A 22,112-nucleotide genomic window follows, 5' to 3' on the forward strand; every position below is an offset into this window, starting at 1 on the left:
GGTCTCCGCGCGCGCAGGTTCCAGGCCGGCCCGGCTGGCGGGCGCCTCAGCGGCGCGGGCCGTTAGCGGCGGCCCGAGTGAGCGGCGCGCTCCGTCCAGGCCCCGTGACAGGCGCCCGAGGCCCGCCTCTGTCCGGCTGTCCTTCAGGCAGTCCTTGCGACCAGCTGGCGCAGCCTGCGGGGGTGAGTGGACGACCGGAAAAGGGGGCGGGTCGGGGTCGTACCTCGGAGGGAGGGGGCCTGGGGAGGGCGGGGCCTGCGGAAGGACGTTGAGGGGCGGGGTCTGGAGAGGGGCTGGTCCAGGGTCGCGCTGCGGCGGGAGGGCACCTGGGGAGGGGGCGGAGCCTGGGAGACAGGCGGGGCCTACCGGGGCAGCGGCGTGGCTGGGGGCGGAGCCGGAAGAGGGCGCGGCTCATCGGGGGTGTGGCCTGTTGCCCGGGGGCGGGGCCTTCGGCGGGCTAAATCTTAGCGAGAGACTGGTCCCCGCAGCTGCAGGTCAACTTAAGCCTGGAGCTTGGGATTCCTCAAGGGCCCTCGGGAAAGTCCGGGAGCAGGGAGCGCGGTTCCTTTCCTGGCCCCCAGCGTGTCTGTGGAGCTGACCCCTCCCACGCACAGCCCTGCCTAGGGTCTGGAGAGGGTAGTCCCACCCTGAGGAAGGGGCTCAGGAGGCGCGGGGTGGCTGAGCTCTGCGACCATGAAGGTCAAAGTCATCCCTGTGCTTGAGGACAACTACATGTACCTGGTCATCGAGGAGCACACGCGGGAGGCTGTGGCCGTGGACGTGGCCGTGCCCAAAAGGGTGAGGGCAGCTTTTGGGCGGCGCGAGCACAGCTGTGGGCCCAGGCATCGTAGGCCGCGACCATCAGTCCGCACTCCGAGAGGCTCTCCAGACTACGCTGCCGAGGCCAGATTCTTCCCCTATTCTCTCATCTCTGGTTATTTGGCGTTTAGGGTTTCTTGATTATCTTGGGTCTCCTCTGAGGTTAGAGCCGTCTCGGGTATCTTTTCCCTGCGTACGGTGCCAAACTGTACTGTGTGCGCTGGGCGCTCAGTAATTGTCTGCTGGATCTCCCCTACCCCCAGGCCCATCCCCTGCCTGGGGCACTGTGCACCCGGGCCTGGCGCCCCAACACAGGCAGCCACCTGGACCATCTGCATCTCCCTAACTCCCATCCCTTTCAGCTGCTGGAGATCGTGGGCCGGGAGGGGGTATCACTGACCACTGTGCTGACCACCCATCACCACTGGTGAGTGCCATCAGGGCGGGCTGAGGCAGGAGAGTGTCACCCCTACCCTACCCTGACCCCATGTGATCCTGCTTCCACCCACCCGCAGGGACCACGCCCGGGGCAACACGGAGCTGGCGAGGCTGCTGCCTGGCCTGGTGGTGCTGGGCGCAGATGAGCGCATCTGTGCACTGACCCGCAGGCTGGCACATGGCGAGGAGCTGCGGGTGAGCGTGCACTCAGGAGGGGTGGGGAGAGCGCCCTGGGCCCAACCACCTTACAGGCCCACCTGCTCCTCTGCCATAGTTTGGGGCCATCCACGTGCGCTGCCTCCTGACGCCCGGCCACACCTCGGGCCACATGAGCTACTTCCTGTGGGAAGATGAGTGTCTGGACCCGCCCGCCGTGTTCTCGGGTACCGGCTGCCCTGCGCCTACCCACCCCACCTCCCTCTGCCCCATCCACCTTCTCTGACCCACCCAACTCCCCAGGGGACGCATTGTCTGTGGCCGGCTGTGGCTCATGCCTGGAGACCACAGCTCAGCAGATGTACCACAGCTTGGTGGAGACCCTGGGCACCCTGCCTCCTGAAACAGTGAGCAGCCTGCCCCTTACCCTCTCATGGGGCCCAGCCTCCTACATAACCGGTGTGCTCTGCACCTGCCTTATGCCAGGGTTCAGGATGACTGCTTGCCAGCCGTGGGGACAGGTGGACCAGGTGAGGGGGGAGGGGCCGCGCCACTGGGGTGAGTGTCTCTGCCCATCTCTGCCTATGGTGGTGCTGTGCACCCCAAGTGCCTTCTTTCTCCAGAAGGTGTTCTGTGGTCACGAGCACACACTGGGCAACCTCGAGTTTGCACAAAAAGTGGAGCCTTGCAACAACCACGTGAAGGCCAAGCTATCGTGGGCCAAGGTGTGACCACTCCTCCCCTCTCAGTGGTAAGGTTGGAGGGTGGGGTAGGACTGGAACCAGGGAGGCACTGCAGGGGAGTCCGCCATGACCGACCCGGGTGACCAGACCTGGCTTGGCCCAGGGCATTCTGCCAGCCAAGGCTCCCACTGGTGAGGGAGGGGAGCTGGGCAGCCTGCAGGTCTGGCCCATGAGTGCCTGCCCTCAGGGTCTAGGCTCAAGCCCCCAGACTGGTGAGCTGAGCCAAGCTGCCTGGAGCTGCCAGACAAGGCTGTGACAAAGGCCTGTGGTCATTCCAGAAGAGGGATGAGGATGATGTGCCCACTGTGCCCTCAACCCTGGGCGAGGAGCTCCTTTACAACCCCTTCCTGAGGGTGGCGTGAGTATTGGCCAGCGTGCGGGCCCTCCTGTGGGGCAGGCTGGGGAGCACATGGCAGGGCCTGAGGCAGCCCGTGTCGGGAGGACCTGTGTCCTCCCCAGGGGCCGCACTGCTGAACAGGCTGGCACGGGGCCAGACTGTTGTCCTTTGGGCCTCCCTGGCAGTCATTTGGATGCTGAGGGAGGTGTCAGGGGACTGGTTACTGGGCTGTCTGGCACCAGGGGGAGGCTGCTCTTTAAGTGCCCTCCAACAGTGGCTTCATTTCCACCGCCACGTCCAGCTTGCCCAGCGGTTCCCATCGAACCCCCTCTCCCCGCAGAGAGGAGCCTGTGTGCAAGTTCACAGGGAAGGTTGCCCCAGCTGAAGTCCTGGAAGTGCTCTGCAGGGAGCGAGCGAGCTTTGAGCAGGCAGCTGAGCCGCTACAGCCACAGGCCCGGGCACTCCTTGCGCTGCAGTGGGGGCTCCTGAGCATGCCCCGGCCGAAGTGAGCCCTACGTGGGCTGGGCCACACGCCCCTCCTCCCTTGGCCCACAGGAGGATCGAGCCTTCCTCAGCCCTGCCCAGCCTTAGAGGGTGGGCGCCCTGGCCTTTCCTGGTGTTGGACACCCGGGGCCCCTCTCTGGGCCACAGTGAGCCCTGAGACCTGGGTGTTTGCGAACTAGCCTAGTGGGGTGCACAGGGCTCCTGAACTTTGAATAAAGCTTTGAAAGGCCTCTTTTTTGATGCTGATAAACACTCTTGAAGAGAAGCCGGTTTCAGAGAGAGTTCCCTTTACTAGAAGTGAGCTTCTCGGGGCCAGGCCTGGTGGGCTGAATGCAATCTGCCCTCCCCCTGCTCCTTAAGTGGGGGTCCAGCTGTGGACACAGGACTCAGCCAGAGAGACCACTGAGGCCTGATAGCAAGAGTCCTTCCCACCTGGACTCAGCCCCCAAGACACAGGTTCTCAAGCCCCAGAGACCGCAGCTTCGTCGAACACCTGGTTCTAGGTGGAGGGAGCACCCATCCCCAGCTGGGGTCATGGGCCAGGTGCCTGTCTCCTGCCAGTGTCCTCTGCTGCCCAGTGTGGCAGGGTTCCCCAAGCTCTGCTGTGAGCTTGACCAGCCTGGCAGGTCCAGCCTATCACCACCCTCCACATTGCAGCTTCAGGTGACTCTAGAAATGGGGGATGAGGAACCCCCCCTTTTCTCTCCCTTAAGCTCCCCACAGGACGAGCTGAAACCCTCACAGCTTAGGCCGCCACAGCCAGGAGGAGTCAGGGCACCTCTAGGGCTCTGGGCCCATGGAGAGGTTCCAGCAGGTGGTGGAACCTCTGGCCCCCTGCAGCAGGGAGTCCGGGCGAGCACAGGCTGGAGGTCACCTTTACTGGCTGGGGGTCCTGAGTCCCATCTCTATGTGGGTCCCAATGTCCCCACATCTCATCCGGCATTTTGGGGGTGTGCCCTGGGGTCTCGGGCGACTTCCCTGCTGGAGATTCCACACGCCTTCCTGGGAGTCCTGGTGCTGGCTGTGTTGGGCCGGGTGGATCCTTGAGGCCTCCTACCACCTGATGCTGAGGCTGGAGCCAGCCTTTTCCACTGCGTGGTAGCTTGTGTGCAGCAGGCGGCTGGCCTGCTCTGAGCCCTCGCCCTGCAGCCAGTGCCCATACAGCTCCTGGACCCCAGGCGCATCCTCTGGTGCCTCGGTCCTGACCATGCTGTATAGCCTCTCAACCTGCTGGAGAAGCTCCTTGCCAGGCATGTCAGGGGCCTTGAGCTGGCCTCCACCATTCAAGCAGCCTGTAGCAGAGAAGGACAGGCAGAAGTGTGGTCAAGGGGAGGGTGTCAGCACACGGGGTCCCAGAGGGCCCACTCTGTCTGCAGCTACCTGAAGGGCAGGCCATGACCTCCACATAGTGGTATGGGCAGCGGCCTCGCTTGAGCTTTTGCACCAGGTTCTGGATGTTGCGGAAGCCGTAGGCCGCGGCGAAGTGCAGCAGGACCCGGCCCTCCCTCTCCAGAGTCACCTCCTGGAGGTCCTTGTTCCTGAGGGGACACAGACCAGGCTGTCCACACGGCACGCCCAGGCTTCCTCCCGGGTGGGGGACAGTGATAGGGGAGGGTAGAAAGCTCCCTTCAATGAGTGGGGCAGGTGGCCTCAGCCCCAGCCTTGGTTTCCTGGTCTGTAGAATGGGAACCCCACCTTCCCAAGGTCTGACAAAGGCCCCAGCCCGCCCTCCCTGGAATGGGGACTCACATTGGGACACACCCTGTGCCAGGAAAACCGTCCTGCCACCATGGGCCTCTGGGGCCCTGGGTCACCATGCTGTGGGTAGCGGACACTGAGCCCTATGATGAGGAGACCAAGGGCTGGAGAGCTCTGGCCCCTTCACATGAGCCAGAGGGGAGGGCCCAGCTCCTGCCTGGTGCCCCGAAAGGCTGCCCTGCCCCAAGCTCCAGCCCTTCCCACTGACCTCAGGGGTCTGTAGGTGACTTCAGTGACGTGGATTCCAAAGAGCTCCTGGGCTGCATGCCGGAACACGTGCTCCAGGTAGCCCCCCGAGCCCCCACCCTGATGGCTGGTAGGCTCCTGGGCAGATACACTGCTGCACCTGGGGAGGAGGGCATGGCCTCAGGTGGTAGTGGGGCTGCTATCCACCAAGGCTTCCGGGTAACCTCTGTCTGTCATGTTTGAGAGCGCTTGCTTTCTAAGTGGAAGATGAGTCACAGACTCCAGGGCTTTGTGGGTGTGTCAGGAGGAGGCTCTGGGGGAAAAGGACTGTCCCCTCCGTCATGTCACCTGTTCTGGGGGGCTCAGACCTGTATGAAGTTGGGGTCAGCTCTGATAACCATCAGCCAATTGTCCACAGGCCGTCTCGTGAACTCAACCACCTCTGGACACCAACACATACCACGGGGCAGACGCAAAACCAACCAGAAGGAAGCTGAGGCAGAGAAGAAGGGGGAGGACAGTGCCTGCCCCCGCCTCGTCCCTTCTGCTGCCCACCAGGACATCAGTGACCCCAAGGTCAAGAGCACCCCAATGCTGGACGAGCTTACTGCCCCTGACATGGCAGGCGCGACGTACAGACTGTCCAGGGTAGCCGGCTCCAGCTCTGACAGCGAGACTCCTTCTTCTTCCAGCAGCTTGAAGACTTCTCCTACGATGAGACCACAGCACAGACAGACGCTCTTCAGCTGAATCTCAACAAAAACAGAGACCATGAAAGATCCCCACCACCTGCATCCCTAGCAACCTGTGAGTGGCCAGACGTCCAGCCCCTGCTCGTGAGTGGAGGATGAACCCAGCCAGAGGCAACTCCACTTCTGAAGGGCCTCCCGGTGCTGCGGTGGGGCAGACGCGCCTGACCCTGGGGTGCCTCACAATGCGCCTGGAGTGGGCAGGGCACCGCGTCCCTGGACAGCGACCCTCCCCGGATTGTCTGCCTCCCGGGTGGGCATTCATTTCTCTTTTAAGCATTTGGGAGCCTCTGCAAGGCTGCTCAACTCACAGACGGGGTGACCAACATGAGCCAGGGGGGTTGTGCTGGGCCTGACGCTGGGGACACAGCGCCAGCAGGCTCGGGGCCCCGCACCTGTTGTGATGACACAATCCACATCGCGTGTCTGGTGCTCTTGGCTGAAGAAGTCGGGTCTGGAGGCTTCCAGCTTTTTGTCGTAGCAGGGCATCACCGTCACGTGGTAGATCTTGTCGGGGGTCAAATGCTGCGTGGAGAACACGGCAGTGGTGCAGCTGCCTGGCCCCAGCAGCAAAGGCTGAGGCGGAGGTGACAGCACAGGCACGGCTGGGAGCACAGTTCTGCGTGTGGGTCCATGACCACTGCAGTCTTGGCTCATTTTGTAAGATGTCCCTGTTACCTGCTGCTGGGAGAAGAAGTCCTTGACCAGGGAGCCCATGACCTGCTGCGGGGACCGGGCGGTGCTGATGTGGGGGAGGAGGACGTTCCCGTGGGTCTTCTCGGCGTAGCAGATCCAGCCTGAGGCCGACACAGGGTGGGGGTGGTGGGGGAAGCGAGCAGGGCAGGGGTGTGACTTTCTGGGGTGGACCGACTTGTACAGGAGTTAGGAGCCCACTAAGAAGCCCCCACTCTGCTGTCGCCGACACGTGTCTCAGGTGTCCCTGTGATCACCCCTCTGGGAACTGAAGCGACTACAGGTGACCCGCAGGCAGTGCCTGCTGACAAGCCCCTCCCCCAGCACTCCTGTCACCCATGTCCAGCTGTTGACATCGGTCCGCAGCATCAGCATACCTGGGCAGGCGGAAGTCAGCACAGGCAAGGCCTGCTTGGAATCAGCCTGTGCTCGGAATCGCCGCACGAACTCCCGCTGGCTCTCGAGGAGGCTGAAGTTCCTCGAGAAGGTGGTATCAAACACGTAGTGTGCCCCTGCAAGGGAGCACCCATCTCACCCCAAGAAGGATGGCCACAGCCCCAGGCGCTGCCCACCTTGCCCCGGGAGCAGGGCTCTGCCTTCCCGTGGGGCGTCACATGACACGCTGGTGTGCAGACAGCCCAGCGTCCTTGGGCCTTCCTTCCTTTGAGCTCGGTGGCTGCCAGGGACCAGGCCAAACCCTGCATGCTGCCTAGGGCAGCCGCCGGCACCGGGGCTCACCCCACGTCCTCCCAGCCCTGCTCCCAGCACGCAGAGGTCGACCAGCTGATCTGAGCCAGAACCCAACTCAGACCTGGGAGATGTGCCTTGATGGTGATAGTTTAAAAACAATATTAGGAGTGGGTAAATTCCAGACTCGGGGAAGTGCAACATCAGAATTCAGACAGTTTTCTATTAAAAGGCACTGCTCTCTGTATCAAAACAAAACTTCAAGTTGAAGTCAACCTCAGAGAGTTTCTGATGCGTTTAAGTCCAGTGACAGCGGGGCATGACAAGCCCCCCGCCAGCCCTCGTGTCCAAGCTAGAGCTCACCCAAGGTTCAGCACCTACCTATTTTTTTAAAGAATGCAGTTAATTTCCTGGCGGTGTCTGTAGGATTCAGCTGAAATCTCACAGCCAGCGACGCTCTGGACTGGGGAGAGACCGAGATGACAACCAGCCTCTGCTGATCGGGCGCCGCCATCTGCAAAGCAAGGGACCTGCCGCTCACTCTGTGTGTTTAACAGATTCCAAGCCTAACTCCATCAGGGCGTGTCATTTTTGCAAACATGTAGAACCTAAAGTTTAGGGTTAACACTTCAATGTCAAAATACAAGTAATTGACTGAGATCCCACCGATGAGACCTAAAAATGCCAGGAGTCACTAGGAGACATAGGACAAAGGGCACCAGAAGATGAGATGCCCTGACAACACGAGTGAGGGATGCTGGGGTTGATGTCGGGTTAGAGTGGCATCCCAAAGACTGCCCCACTGCTCACCTTATTAGCACCTAGAACCTTCCGCAGCTCCTCGTGGCTCTGCTGAGTGATGAGCACGGTCTCTGCCGAAGTGACGCAGCCACTGCACGCCAGGCAGTCGTCCAGCGAGATCTTGGCCCTCTCCAGCTTCTTCGTCCCTCCATTCTGGAAGCACAAGAACCTGGTACCCCAAGGGCCCTCCGCATGAGGATGTGGAGCTCTCAGATGATGGGACCCACAGGAAACCTTCATTCTCCGTCTCACAACACTGACAACCAACTACTGGCTTTATGTGCTGTAAGTTCTTAGAAATTAAATATGTATTGCAGAAACACGTATACACGTTCTAGATTTTCATAGTGGCACCGAATTCTAACTTTGGTACAAACTTGGCTGGCACGTCAGATCATATTGAAGAGGCTTACTGCCCACCAGGGGTGGGAGACGGGCGTTAAATCTGCAAAGAAGCAGCTGACTCATCACAGAGGCCCTGGACAGTCGTTGGTCCCCAGGCTGCCCTCACGGGGCTGTGGGGACAGGAAAATGCCCAAGGCCGGGCTCTAAATGGAGGAGGAAGAGAAAGGCAAGGGCAAAGATTAAGGAAGAAAGGAGAGAGGGACAAGGAGAGGGGCAGAGGGAGGAGATGGTGGGAGCCTGTGCCCACCTGGGCTGTGCCTGCCTAGTGTCAACACACAGAAGAGTGGGTGAGGGACACAAGGGGCAGTCACAGTGTCAGACTCGGCCAGACATTTGCAGAACTTGGTGTTCAAGCCAGCCTCCAGGCTGGGCAACTCTTCTTAGCTGCAAAAGATCCTAGTAGAGCCCCTTCACTCCCTCTGCACACACAGGAGTGGTCTGAGCCAGGGCCAGGTGAGCTTCAGGGGCCCAGAGTGTGACCAGGGGGCTGACAAGACTGGAACTCCCTTCCAGCCCAGATCACTAGGCCTTACTTAGCACCAAAGACACAATTTGAGCTCAGTGCATTTTCCCAGGTTGGACTGGCCTCAAGGCCAGGCTGTGATGCTGTGCTGAGCAGGGGGCTGATGTGCTTCCGACTTCCCTCCAGATCAACCACTGCTGCTCTGGAGCAGCGCCCACTGGGTCCCTAAAAAGGACCCAGTCTTCCGTGCTGTGCTGGGCTTGGGCGGGACCCATGGTGTGCTGCTGCGTCACCCTCCTGGGCTGAGTGAACAGTGGCTCTCTCCCTGTGAACTCTGGATCCTGCTGTCTGGCCCTACCATGAACCATCCTGTGGCTCCTCCTCTGCTTGGGCAGGATCCCCGGGCCAGCGTGCCTGGTGGTGCCTGCAGTCCCTGGGACAGCACAGATGTTCTTGAGAGTCCAAATGGCAAAGAGTCGGGGTAAATTTTAATGCCACTGGATTAGCATCTTGTCATTCCTAAATTACACAGGAAGTAGGTGTTCCCTAAGAACAAGTGGTCTGGACTAGAAAATCTTACACAATTACAACTCAGAGAGAGAAGGAGAGAGGGAGGGGATGCGGGAACTGCCATCTCTGCAAAGAGCTCTCTGCAGAACATATCTGAGAAAGGACTGGTGAGACGTGCAAGATCCTGTGGCCCCTGCATTTGTCACTCGACGGAGCAGTGAAACGTGGTTCAGGCCAACCGAGCTGGCACTTACCTGACTGACTTGGAAGTAACTCCCGTCATTTTCGATGTGGATCTTGGCCGCGCCGCTTCCCGGCCTCTTATCCACCCTCATGGGCTTGATGCAATCCTATACCAGTAAGAAACCCCAACAGGCACCTGAGTTCACAGAGGCGGAAGAAGAGGGGCAGCCTGATGGCCACACCACCACCTGGGACGAAAACTCTGCCCTGATTCCGGTCTTCCTGCAGCAGAAGCACTCTTAGCGCTATGGATCTTGTTACTGCTTACCCTACTCACGCCTGGTCAGACACTCTGTCCGACCAAGAGTCGCTCTGCAGGTCACAGTCAGATGGAGGCGGTGCTGACTGGGCCTGCACGCTAACCTGTCTGCAGACAGCACCAACCCACACCCTCACCTTTCTCAACGTAAACGTCTGGCGCGGCACCGTGGCCAGTTTTTCATTGACTGCTGGGAGGAAGCCAGGGGGTCGCTAGGAACGCTTGGCCCCGCCCAGTTCCTGGAAGAAAGTTCCTTTCTCTGCCCAGCTCCTGGAGTTCTCGCGGTCTCTCTCAACAGGAGCACCTCACTGGCCATCGCATTCCCAAAGGGAACTAGCCCCAGAAAGCCTTGGTGGGAGGCCTGTCCGAGCTCCTCCTGCCGCTGTGCCGGGACCAGCCCCACCCGTTCCTCCTCCTGGGACGGATTAGCTATGGCCCTCCGAGCCTTGGTCCTGCACGGCTGGTGGCAACCGATAAGCGGAGACACCAGATAAGGGCGGCCGGCTCTCAAGTGCAGCTGTCCTGTCCCCTTTGGGGGCAAGCTCTGTCTTCCCCCTCGGGGGGGACACCTACGACGACCACCGCGGTGCCTCCAGTGGAGCACCTCCCCTGCCCTCGCAGCGGGGTGGGGCCGTCCCACTCTGTTCACACGCAAGGAACTGGCCAGGGAAGCTCGGCAGGGTCTCCCGGGCCCCAAGCTAGGTGAGTCCGGCTGCACTGGCCGCCCGGGAAGGGGACGCGGAAGCAACGGGGCTGTGCGACCCAGCAGCCTCGCTTCTTAGCCCCTCTCTCAGGGGAGAGACTGCGGCGGAGGGGGCTCCCCGCTCACGGCCGCCGCCCGGCCCGCCCACCTGAGACGGCGCGATGAAGTCGTCCAGGTCCGTCAGCTGTAGGGCCCCGCTGAAGAGCGACGCCATGGTGCCACACTGCCGCCCGGCGCCGCACGCAGGTGTCACCAAATGCCGCGAAACGGTGAAGCGGTTCCGCCACGCTGCCGGAAAGCGTCCGCATGGCTCATGCGCGACTGGCCAAGCGGCTGGGCATCCGGAAGGCGCGCGCCCCCTGCTGGCGACCCCGGGCACCTCTCACTCTCCCCCATGCCTGGGCGCGGGCCGGGAGGTAGAGGGGCGACGGGGCGGCGGGGAGGCGAGGGCGCCTCCCTCGCGGTCCCGGGCTCACCTGCCAGCCAGGTGTGCGGCCCCCGCCGTCTCCGCCCCGGGAGAGATGCAGCCGACTTCCTTTACTTGGTTCCGGACGCAGCCCAAGAACCCAGAAGGGCGCCGGGTACGCAGAGACGCCCAGTTTCTGTTGAAAAGAGAAGAAAATGAGAGTGACGGGGATGGGAAGCCGTTCCTCCCGAGGCTGCGGCTCAGTGCAGAGCCCTGGGGTTCTCGGAGAGAGTCCGCGGTTATTTCAAAGACCAGCCTGAGAAAACTCTATTTCCCTGTGAGGTTTTATTACCTGAGACAAAACCGCTGCTGGCTGGACTCAGTTCTTGAGTTGTCATGTACAGGTAATGACCACTTTTTATGGGGCTTTCCAGAAAACGCCAGTGATCGAGTCTGGCACATCCCTGGGACCCACGTGGGCCCAGCCCTGAAGGTGCCTTGGCAGGATCAGCCCCAGAATACCCCGCGGGCAGGGCATGATCTCACATGCTGGGGGCCCATCCCAGCCTGTGCTCTTCTTGGGGTTCTTGTTCTGATGTGGGCTCTTCCTGGTGATTCCTCACCTACCTGCGGGTTAACTGTGACGTCCAGGTGCCTGAGGCCCAGGTGCTGGTGCGGCCTCCTCCAGCACCTGCCGCCTCTCCTCGTGGCTCCCAGGATGGGAACTTTCTTTTCAGCAGCGAGAGGGGCTTTCACCAGGGGCTGTACCTGGTGGGCTTCCATGCCCCAGCACCCGCCGTCCTGGCAATATCTGACTAAAGTCTGGAGTACGATGTCTGAAATCTCAACATTCTCACTCATTATTAGAACCAGACAAATACAAAAATAAACTTAGCTTCACTGCAATGCTCCAGAGAACGTTTACAAAAAATGTGTGAGGATAATAAGTGCTGTTGGGAACAGGGCAGGATGAGGGTCGGTTAGGCTGGGGTGATGGAGAGGGTTTATAGCATAGGGGGCTCTGGCTGAGGCTGGGGGACAAAGGCTCAGTAGTTGTGGCTCACGGGCCTAGTTGCTCCGTGGCATGTGGGATCTTCCCAGACCAGGGCTCAAACCCGTGTCCCCTGCATTGGTAGGCAGATTCTCAACCACTGCGCCACCAGGGAAGCCCAGCAGGCAGATTCTTAACCACTGCGCCACCAGGGAAGCCCCTTGCTATTGATTTTTAAATCAATCTTATTGTGGTACAGTTTATGCACAATAAAGGCATCCGTTTAAAGGGTACAGTCCAAAGAGCTTTGGTGGTTACACACATCCGTGAAATCTCCACCCCAGTCAAGAGAGAACATTTCCATCAGCCCCAAAAGATTCCTCACTGCTACTCCTGCGAACAGGAATCCTGAGTTTTAGTGAAGCTGCCTGGCCCCGGCAACCAGTGACGTGCTTTTTGTCATGAGGGATTCGTTTGAAATTTAACATTTTTATAGAAACAGAATCATACATTATGTACCCTTTGATATCTGCCCCTTTCACTCAGCATAATGATGTTGAAATTCATCTTTTCCCCCCAAGTATGAGTAGTCTGTTCCCTCTTACTGCTGACCAGTAGGTCAGCATATGAATAATACCGTATTTCGTTTGTCCATTGGTCTACTGATGGAAATTTGTTTTTCCCCATTTTTGGCTATTGTGAATAGAGTTGCTATGAATATTTACGTACGAGACTTTGTGTGCACATCCAGGTTTATTTCTCTGGAGGGATTACTTAGGAGGGGAATGGCTAAGTTGTATGGTTAGGAGTATACCTAACTTCTTAAGAAAATGCCGGATGCAGGTGGAAAATGGTGGCAGCAGCTGGATCCTGGGTTTCTGGGCTGCGAGGTTCGTTCCCGGCTGCAGCTGGAGCAGCCTGTGTCGAGTGGCACCATGATGAGGAGGGCTCAGCTCGCATGTGGAAGGCCCTCACCTACTTTGTGGCGCTTCCCGGGGTGGGAGTGAACATGCTGAACGTCTTCCTGAAGCACCACGGAGAGGAGGAGAGACCTGAGTTCATCACCTACCCCCATCTCTGTATCAGGTCTAAGCCCTTTCCCTGGGGAGATGCTAACCATACCCTGTTCCATAATCCTCATGTGAATCCACTTCCAACTGGCCATGAAGATGAATAAAGAGAACGTGGACCACTACCCAGTGGGGACCACAGCACTGGTTTGGACCATTACTCTGCACACATGGACCAGAAAAGTGTATGGGACCTTAAGCTCACCTTCTTGTATCCAGTGATGACCATTATACTGATCTTCTGTCCCTTTGCTTATGGCAGGAGATGGCTTTAATAACTTAGTCAAGGGACTTCCCTGGCGGTCCAGTGGTTAGGACTCTGTGCTTCCATTGCCAGGGACCTGGGTTCGATCCCTGGTCGGGGGACTAAGAGCCCACAAGCTGCACGGCGTGGCCAAACAAAAACAAAAAATGCCCAGCAGAAATGCCCGCACTACCTTGTGCTCCCACCACCAGGTGTGAGTCCCACTGCCCCACACCCGAGACACACTTTCCTTGTCAGACCCTTTAAGTGTCCTCGTTCTGGCGGGTGTGTCTTGTGGGGGGTTTGATCTGCATCTCCCCAGTGAGTTGGGCATCTTTTCATGTGCTTATCGGCCATTCAGACGTCTTCTTTTATGAACTGTCTGTTCAGATCTTTGGCCTGTCTTTTAAAAACAGCTTTCCTGAGAAAGAATTCCCACACCATGCAACTTACCCACTTAAAGCATACAATTCAATGTTGTTCCTTTAACCTGAATTATCGAACACCAAATGGCTTTGGAATTTAGCTTTTGCTTCTGACCTGATAGTGTTTCTTTTTTTAAAAAATAAATTTATTTATTTATTTATTTATTTGGCTGCGTTGGGTCTTCGTTGCTGCGCGTGGGCTTTCTCTAGTTGTGGCGAGCGGGCGCTATTCTTCGTTGTGGTGCACGGGCTTCTCATTGCGGTGGCTTCTCTTGTTGTGGAGCACGGGCTCTAGGCACGCAGGCTCAGTAGTTGTGGCGCACAAGTTTAGTTGCTCCGCGGCATGTGGGATCTTCCCGGACCAGGGATCAAACCTGTGTGCCCTGCATTGACAGGCAGATTCTTAGCCACTGTACCACCAGGGAAGTCCCCTGATAGTGTTTCTTAACGAAGGCAACCTAAAATTACAAGGGAAAACAGAGCTTACACACAAAACACGTACTGCATGACCATCATTTTAACAACAAAAGTAACGTGTTTCATACGCCTCCTGTGCCATCAAAGTTAAAACAGGAAGTGAACTGTCCACTCCCACCCACACTGCAGCCGCTGTGTCTTTTGGGCTCAAACTGCAGTTCCTGCAAGTGGGCACAGAGGAACCTTCCATCCACATCTCAAAATTCATTTAACTGTGCAATTGGGGGGCCCCACCTAACCCTCAGTTGGAAGTGATTAATCCTGTTAAGTCCATCTAGTGAATTTTTAAATTCCAGATTTTGTATTTTTCATTTCTAAAATTTCCTATTTGGTTCTTTTAAAAATATTTTCATTTTTTTCCTACCTCTGCATTCATGAGAACCCATTTTTCCATGACCTCGTTGTCTGGTAATTCTAATACTGTCTTACCGTGGCCTCAGCAGATTCTTTTCCCTGGAGAATGGGTCACAGTCTCCCAGCTCTCCCTGTGCTGAGCAGTTTTTGATTTTATCATGAACATTGTGACTGTTTCGTTGTGTAGACACTGCATTCTGTTATATTCCTACAAAGAGTGTTGCTGCTTCTGTTTGGGCAGGCAATGAACTTGGTCATACTTGAACTGTGACCTCTGCCACTCCCGGAGAGTGCAGAGCTTAGTCTCAGCCAGTTTGTCATTTGAGCTGTCTGCCTTGCACACACATGATTCAGGGGTCAGCAAGAGGCCTGGGTAGAGTTGGTACACAGAATTTGGGGTCCCCTCCTCTGGCTCTCTCCTTTTCAGAGTTCTCCACACGCTCTCTGCTGTCTGGTTATTCTGGGCTCCTTCCTTTGGCTCTTTTGGCCAGAAAGATGGTGGGATTTCTGCTGGTGTCTGAGCACCCCACACCACAAAGCCACACCCACAAAGGGAAATCCACGCTGGCATCTTCCCTCAAGTATCAATTCCCGTCCAAAATCTGGCTTGTTTCCTTCACTCCCCAGAGCCCTTAGGGAACTGTTTTTTTTTATATTTTGTCCAGAATTTTTCAGTTGTTATCTATGGAAAGGACTTTTTTTTTTTTTTTTTTTAAAGGCACTTACTCTTTCTGTGAGTTGGTTCTTGTACCTGGCAGCCTTCCTGAATTCTGTACTAATTAGCATTTGGCTCAGCTGTACATGATAGAAAACCCAGCCCACGGAGAGAGGTCATAAACCGGACAGATTCCACACAGGCAACTCCTATTCACAAAAGTATAGGAGGGTAGCGGGGCAGGGTGGGGGAGATCGAGGGAGCCACCAGGGACTCTGGCTCCAGGGGCACACACAAAGGCTGTGGTGCCAGGATCCGCGTGCGGACACTGGCGTCTGGCCAGCACAAAGGTGGCCTCCACCTCCCATCCGGGAGATGGCCAGTGCCTGGGCAGGTGAGCTCCCGCAGCCCCCCACCTGACCACTGCACCACCGCGCCGACCTGAGCCTGGAACTCACTCCCGGGAGTCAGGGAGTCACATCCTGGCCAGGCGGCCACCACCCAGAACCTGCTGACTGGGGTGGAGACCCTCAGGGCACCAGCCGTGGGTGGGGGGCGATGGGGACCATGCCCTTGCCTTGCCCTGCAATTGTGGCCTCTCTGCGGCACTGAACCTCTGTTGTACCACCTGAGAAATGGGAGAGTAAGACCCCACGAGGTGAGGCCTTGGCTCCGCACACATGCCTGGTACCTGACGGTCAGCCCACCCGGAGCTCCCATGACCGCCCAGGGAGGGAGAGGCAGAGGTGGCTCCCCCCACCCCCTGCAGCCCCTCCCCAGGTCTCCACCCACGCATTCCTATGGCCTGAGTACTGCTGCTCCCAGCTGCTGGCCCGAGCCTTGTTTGTCTCCCTTGACAGACCCCAGAGGCTCCCACCTCTTGCCCTCCTGCTTCCCAGTTGAGGAAACCGAGTCAGAAGACGCGCAGAACTGGCTGGTAATCCTGGAACATCAGAGTCACCATGGGCAGGGCTCCCCTGGACCCTGGGGAGGTGACTGGGGTCTGCCGGCACCCAGCCTAGGCTCCAGGCTCATGAGGGGCTGACCTTGGCCTAATCTGTGTGGGGTGGGGCCATGATGGAGGGCATGCTTGGGGAGGTGAGGGAGGGGACACCTCCTTCAGTACCTCCAGCCAAGCAGGCTCTGGGTGGGAGCAGGGATTAGGCGGAGGCTGGTACTGGGACCCAAACAAGCAGGCTGGGGGAGATAGGGCAGCCCCCACCCCTGCCCACCATGGATGCCTCCACCCTAGTCCTCACTGCACTTGGGGAACAGCGAGGACAACCTCCCCTGGCCTCAGAGGGCTGTGCCCTCGGTCAGCTGTACCCTTGCCCCAGCTGCTCCTGACATGCTGTGTGACCCCAGGCTAGCCACACAGCATCTCTGTGCTTGGGGAAGACTAAATGACCCTGCATCAAAGACCCTAGACCTGTGATCTGTGCCCCTTCCCGCTCTCACCAGACAGACCTGAGGCTGGCAGGGAATGTGGTCTGACTTCATTTGCCACCACTTGAGGGCCAGACCTTGGGAACCGAGGTTGGGCTGGGGTGGGTGAGACAGGTGGGGCAGGAGAGAGCTTCAGCCAGTGTCCTGCAGCTGCACACCTGCTGGAGGCTGTGAGCTCATGGTTCTTAGGCTCAGGGTTGGAGCTGGCCATTCCTCTGTCACTGACACAGCTGCCTCTACCTCACACACCACTCTGATGAGCTTGTGGTCCACTCAGACCCCAGACCCCACATGCTAGCAGACAGGCCCACCCCCAGGTCCTGGGCAGGGCCCGAATCACCTGCTCCAGCATGTGCCAGCATCTCTGCAGGAGCCAGCATGCAGTAGGCACTCAGGGAGTGTGCAGGTGGTTAATGAGTGACAGATGACCAGGTGGACATTGGTCTTGAAGGACTCAGGGTCGAAGATGGGACCATCCCAGGTACCAGAAAGGGAAGCATCTGAGCAGCCTTGTATAGGGAGACAGAGCGTGGTGAGGGGACTGTTTCCTTGTCACACAAATATGCGTGCCCTGGACTGCCTGAAACAGACGTGACTCTGGCAGGTCACACTTGGGCCACTCTGGAAGCTGCAGCCCTAAGACAGCTGAGGTGCCTCTGTGGCCCCAACCTGGCATATCTGGGGGTAGGAGGTGTGAAGGTTGCAGATTCTAGGGCCCACGGTGGGCTGCAGGGGTTCTGAGGGAGCCCCTACCTGGGGTGCAAGGGGTCCCCCCTGGTTACACGGGGCTGGGGTGGGGGCTGAGGGGAGACAGCAGGGGGAGGCACAGCTCCTGCCTGGCCTCACCCACCCCAGGGGCAGGGGCCCCACTCAACCGCCTCTTTTCTGTTCTGGGGGCCTGGTAGGGGAGGGGAGCTCCCCAGGACACTCCCCGCAGGCTGGGCTCTTTGCCCTGCTGAAAGGGGTTGCTGAAGCATAAGCGTGCCCCCGCCCCCACCGCTGCCAATTTCTGAGCCAGGGGTGGGGCCAACACAGGCCTGGGTGGAGGTTTGGGGGAGGGGATGGTTCCATTCCACCAGCCCTAGGTGGCCTCCGGCTCCCTGGGAGGGGCAGGTGTGGAAGGCAGTTTGGTCTCCTGCAGGCCCCTACCTAGTCCGGGACAATATTCTGTGGGGAGTGGCTCCCCACCCACCTACCACCCACACTGGTCCACAGGCCCCAAACCCCACTTCAGAGAGCACACGGGGGTCTCCCCAGAATGCCCACCCACTGCCCCACCCTAAGGGCTGGCAGGTGGGAAGGGGTGTCACCCTTTGTTGTTGTTTTTTTTTGGCCATGCCACACGGCACATGGGATCTCAGTTCCTTGACCAGAGATTGAATCCGGGTCACGGTAGTGAGAGCCCGCAGTCCTAACCGCTAGGCTACCAGGGAACTCCCTCTGGTACTGCCCAGGCCTCTGCTTTGGGAGCGACCTCAGAAGGGAAAGCAGTGGGCTGGTGGGCCCTGCCGGCCTTGTCCACCTGGCAGGGCCCTGGGTTTGCACAAAGCCCAGCACCTGCGGCTGTGGGTGGGAGGGGAGAATGGCCACGCTGCAGGGTGAGGGGTCGCTCAGCCTGACCCCCAGCCCCGAACTGCTCAGCTCCCCTGTTTTGAGTGGGGGAAACCGAGGCCAGCCAGAGCCAGAGGCGGCCCTGCCTCCTCGCACGAAACTCTCCTGCCCTGTTCTGCCCGGCCCTGCCCTGCACGGAGAGAGGACAGGCGCCAGCTGCTGGCTGCCCGCTGGGGCCCTCACAGCTGGGGGCCAGGCTGACTCAGACCTGACACCCCTGGCTGAAGGGGCCAGTTTCCCGGAGGGGGTGGGGCAGGCGTGCTGGTTGGTTCTGAGAGAAGGGCCAGTGGCAGCACAGACACTGCTGTGGAGGCCTGTGAAGGTTCGACCCGGGAGCCCTCCGGGGCCTGAGGCCCCTGCAGCCCCCCAAGGCCCCGCACTGGCCCGGGGCAGCGTCATGGGTAGGGGGACATGGTGGGGGCGGGGAAGCAGGGGGGACATCAGAGTGGCTGTCCTCCACAGACTATGGCCTTGCAGACTGCTCAACCCCGCCTGGGGTCCTGTGGGTCTCCCACCCACGGCAGCCTCTTGCTCCTTCTCAGCTTCGGTGAGTCATGAGGGCGGGTTGCCGCAAAACGCTGGTGTGCAGAGAGCACAGAGGGCAGCCGAGGGTCCTCAGGGGGTCGGGGCCTTAGGAAAGGCTCTACCTGCTCTACACGTCCTCTCCGGCTGTGGGCAGTGCCCCCCAGCCCCTTCCCGGGCAGGTGTCCCGAGTCCTGGGCAGGTGCCCCTGATTCCAGAGAAGTGTCCTGAATCTCCGCAGGTGCCTTGAGTCCCAGGCAGGCTGTTAGCCTTCTCTCTGTCCCCAGAGGTGACTGTGTCTGGCACCCCCGCTGCACCACCGTGCCCTATGGGGTTGGAGGCAGAGGCAGGGTGGTGATGGGGGCACAGGCCAAACTGAGGGTGCCCATGGGACAGGTTTCTGCCTGCCCTGAGCAGAGGGGCCCCAGGAGGAGGATGTGGGAGGCCTGTGCTCCCTGGTTTGGTGTTGTGGGCCGTGACATCATAAGGTGAGGGGCCTAACCCTCTGCTTCCACACCCATGGAGTGTGCGCGGGGCTGGGAGGGGCCGGCTTTGCCTCCTTCCTCCCCTGGGTGGAGCCCCTGCCATCCCCTCGAGCCTGGTGTCCCTTCCCCTGCAGGGTGGGTGCTACCTTCCAGGGCCCAGGCTGCAGACACGGAACTGGTAAGGCCCCTCTGGGGAATCAGGGGAGGGTTTTCTGGCCCTGGGTGGGGGTCCTTGGAAGCCAGGACACTCGCGGCTCAGTCCCAGCCCTGCTCTGTTCTCAGGGTGTCATGACCCCATGGCTGCAACAGGACCTGTCCTGGCAGCGGCCTGAGGTGACCGTCATCCTTCCGAGGGCCCAGCGGGGCACAGAGAGTGAGCACGGTGCCCGGCTGTGTTGTGAGACTGTGAGGTCTCACCTGTCCACACCTGCAGCCCTTCCTAGCCACTTAGCTCATTCAATCATGACAATGCAGGAGAGTGAACAAAATTGCTCCATTTTGCTAATGGGTAAACTGAGGCCTGGAGAGTCATGTGGTGCCCAGGGTTCCAGCGCAGGTGCGGAAGGAAGAGGAGGTTGACAGGAGATGTCCAGCCCCCAACCCACTGCTTGCCCCTGCAGAGAAGGCCTGCCCCCCGGGGCGGAAGGCCCAAGTGGTGGACGAAAACCTTGTCTTCTACGAGGAGTGGGAGCTGGAGGCTTGTGTGGACGGAGCCCTGCTGGCCGCTCAGATGGACCAGGTGAACCTGGTGCCCTTCACCTACCAGCAGCTGCACATTTTCAAGCGTAAATTGGATGAGGTAGTTCAGGACTCCCGCCTGTCTGCTGTAGCGCAGTCTTCCCAGCTGCCCGGGGAGTGGCGGCGGCCCTCATAGTCCCTTCCCCCGGAAGGTCTACCCACAGGGGTACCCTGAGTCCCTGATCCAGCACCTGAGGTACTTCTTCCTTTGGGTGAACCCCGAGGACATCCACAAGTGGAATGTGACTTCCCTGGAGACCGTGAAATCTCTGCTCAAAGTCAGCAAAGGGCATGGGATGGATGCTCAGGTGACTGGCTGCGGAGGTGGGGAGGGGCAGGCACAGGGTGTGAGGTTGTGCAGGCCTGTGGGGCACAGAGTGTGAGGTGGTACAGGCCTGGGGGTTGCACAGGGTGTGAGGTTGTGTAGGCCCCAGGGGATATGTCTCTCCCTGCTCCAAGCCACTGAGTGGCCTCCTACCACAGGTGGCCGCCCTCATTGCCCGCTATGTAGGGGGAGGGGGCCAGCTGGACAAGGCCACACTGGACACCCTGGCCACCTTCCCCGCTACCTACCTGTGCCTCCTCAGCCCTGAGCAGCTGGGCTTCATGCAGCTCAACGTTGTTTGGTGAGTCCTGGGGTCTGTCAGGTGTGGTGGGTGTGCTGTGCTCCGAGCTCACTGCCCAGCCCTATGCTGCCTCCTCAGGGCGACCAGGCCCCAGGACCTGGACACATGCAGCCCACGGCAGATGGCTGTCCTCTACCCCAAGGCCCGCATCACCTTCCAGAACATGAGCGGGTCTGAATACTTCACAAGGATCAAGCCCTACCTGGGTGAGCCCGGGAGGACATGGGGGGCGTGATCCCTGAGGCTCCCCCTCTCATTGGGCAGCCCGCTGGTGGTGTGACCGGTGGTCAATGTGCCCTCCATCCCTCCAAGTGTGTGTAGGCTGAGACCCTGTGAGTTCTGGGCACCCCCAGCCTATCTTCCAACCCAGAGGGTCAGGTGGTCACCAGGCAAACCAGGGGCCCAGGAATTTCTTAGGAAAAGGGACTCTTGGTAAAGGAAGTGGCTTCTGGTAGCCTGTTGTCAGAGGGTGAGACTGGGGGTTGCTGCAAGGTCTCACACTTGGGGGCCCCTCTCCCCGTGGGCAGGTGGGGCCCCCACGGAGGACCTGCGGACTCTCAGTCAGCAGAACATAAACATGGACGTGGCCACATTCAAGAAGCTGCGGAGAGAGGCTGTGCTGGTAGGGCCACGGAGAAGGGCAGGGCCTCTGGTGGGGCGGGGTCTCAGGAGAGGCAGCCAAAGCCCCCTCCAAAGTCTGGAAGGGCCAAGGCAGGGTCTGTGGGTGGGGCAGCATGGGATGGTCTGGACACAGTAGAGGACAGCAGCCTTCTGGGGAAAGGCAGGCAGACCCTGAGCCCTGTCTGGGGGCTTTGGCAGCCGCTGACCATTGCTGAGGTGCAGAAACTTCTGGGTGCAAACCGGGTGGGCCTGAAGGCTGAGGAGGGGAACAGCCCGCTGCGGGACTGGATCTCCCGGCAGTCGCAGGAGGACCTGGACAGTCTGGGACTGGGGCTCCACGGCGGCACCCCCAACGGCTACCTGGTCCTGGACTTCAACGTCCGAGGTGGTCTGGGGTGGCCAGCCGGGTGGTGTCAGGCAGAGTGAGGGGCAGGGTCTGAGTCACCTCTTCTCTGCACAGAGGCCTCCTCGGGAGGCCCTCACCTCCTCAGACTAGGACCTGGACCTGTGCTCACTGTGACCCCAAGTCTGCTCCTGGCCTTGATCCTGAACTGAGCCCACTGCTGTGCTCTGGGAACTGGACCCTGCCATGGAAACACCACCTGGCTGGGAGTAGGCCTGGGTTGTCTCTGTCCGACCCCGAGGGCACCAGAGCTCAATAAAAGAAGCCCCATCCCCCCTTGAAGAGGTGCCCTGTGGTGTTTTGAGAACTGGGTGGGAGGGCCCTGATGGCTGTGGCCCAGTTGACAGGGTTCCCTGGGTTTCAACCCCTCCTCTTTGCACTTGGAAAGGGGAGGGACTCCAGGCAGGGGGGCCCTCAGGGCCTTCCTGATGCTGTTTCCATTGTTGGGTCTCCCCCCAGGCCAGGCCAACACTCAGGGTGGCTTCTGGTGACACTGCTGCCCCAGGAAGTGGCAGGCTGGAGTCCTGATCCTAGCTAAGAGGGTCTCTGTCCCCCCTTGGGCCCAGAGCAAAGGGACACAGGCA

General features: G+C 59.5%; 3 protein-coding genes and 1 long non-coding RNA gene across 6 annotated transcripts; 3 read left to right on the forward strand and 1 right to left on the reverse strand.

Moving 5' to 3' along the window:
* Positions 1–53: 53 nt before the first annotated feature.
* Positions 54–3,228, forward strand: HAGHL (hydroxyacylglutathione hydrolase like). The gene is given in 10 exon segments (XM_082360573.1): positions 54–182; positions 615–798; positions 1,182–1,246; positions 1,335–1,452; positions 1,532–1,640; positions 1,717–1,820; positions 2,037–2,138; positions 2,435–2,514; positions 2,834–2,984; positions 2,986–3,228. Coding segments are annotated over 9 exon segments (933 nt in total). The 5' UTR covers positions 54–182; positions 615–693; the 3' UTR covers positions 3,085–3,228.
* Positions 3,229–3,267: 39 nt separating this feature from the next.
* CIAO3 (cytosolic iron-sulfur assembly component 3) lies at positions 3,268–10,757 on the reverse strand. Of its 3 annotated transcripts, none has more exons than XM_082360566.1 (11): positions 10,603–10,757; positions 9,504–9,599; positions 7,881–8,024; positions 7,452–7,584; positions 6,761–6,895; positions 6,369–6,487; positions 6,086–6,215; positions 5,578–5,650; positions 4,964–5,101; positions 4,378–4,535; positions 3,268–4,289 (listed from the first exon to the last, which is right to left on the reverse strand). In XM_082360566.1, exons 1-11 carry the CDS (start codon positions 10,666–10,668, stop codon positions 4,051–4,053), a joined length of 1,431 nt encoding a protein of 476 aa, XP_082216692.1. In that variant the 5' UTR covers positions 10,669–10,757; the 3' UTR covers positions 3,268–4,050. The 3 variants fall into 3 exon arrangements, with proteins under 3 accessions (XP_082216692.1, XP_082216693.1, XP_082216694.1); XM_082360567.1 differs by having other exon boundaries at positions 7,881–8,040; positions 10,603–10,738; XM_082360568.1 differs by lacking the exon at positions 4,964–5,101.
* On the forward strand, positions 4,500–5,469 carry LOC309613601. The gene is made up of 3 exons (XR_014235807.1): positions 4,500–4,588; positions 4,679–5,040; positions 5,360–5,469. It is a non-coding gene; the product is annotated as an uncharacterized lncRNA (long non-coding RNA).
* MSLN (mesothelin) lies at positions 10,667–22,041 on the forward strand (the record flags this gene model as incomplete). The annotated part of the gene is made up of 12 exons (XM_082359706.1): positions 10,667–11,264; positions 12,760–12,937; positions 18,361–18,455; positions 18,596–18,680; positions 19,275–19,318; positions 19,761–19,939; positions 20,031–20,223; positions 20,306–20,504; positions 20,583–20,710; positions 21,032–21,126; positions 21,324–21,510; positions 21,586–22,041. The coding sequence occupies 12 exons, from the start codon at positions 10,667–10,669 to the stop codon at positions 21,678–21,680; spliced, it is 2,076 nt and encodes a 691-aa protein (XP_082215832.1). The 3' UTR covers positions 21,681–22,041.
* Between the last annotated feature and the right edge of the window lie 71 nt (positions 22,042–22,112).

The sequence above is a fragment of the Balaenoptera borealis genome (assembly GCF_965194805.1).
Source record: "Balaenoptera borealis genome assembly, chromosome: 16".
Lineage (NCBI taxonomy): Eukaryota > Metazoa > Chordata > Mammalia > Artiodactyla > Balaenopteridae > Balaenoptera > Balaenoptera borealis.

Coding starts and splice junctions, on each gene's coding strand:
- CIAO3 (XM_082360566.1), bottom strand. CDS start 10,668: ATGGCGTCGCTCTTCAGCGGGGCCCTACAGCTGACGGACCTGGACGAC. Junction 9,600..10,602: donor ACTTCATCGCGCCGTCTCAG/GTGGGCGGGCCG, acceptor TTACTGGTATAG/GATTGCATCAAGCCCATGAG. Junction 6,488..6,760: donor GCTGACTTCCGCCTGCCCAG/GTATGCTGATGC, acceptor TGTCGGCCTCAG/GCTGGATCTGCTACGCCGAG.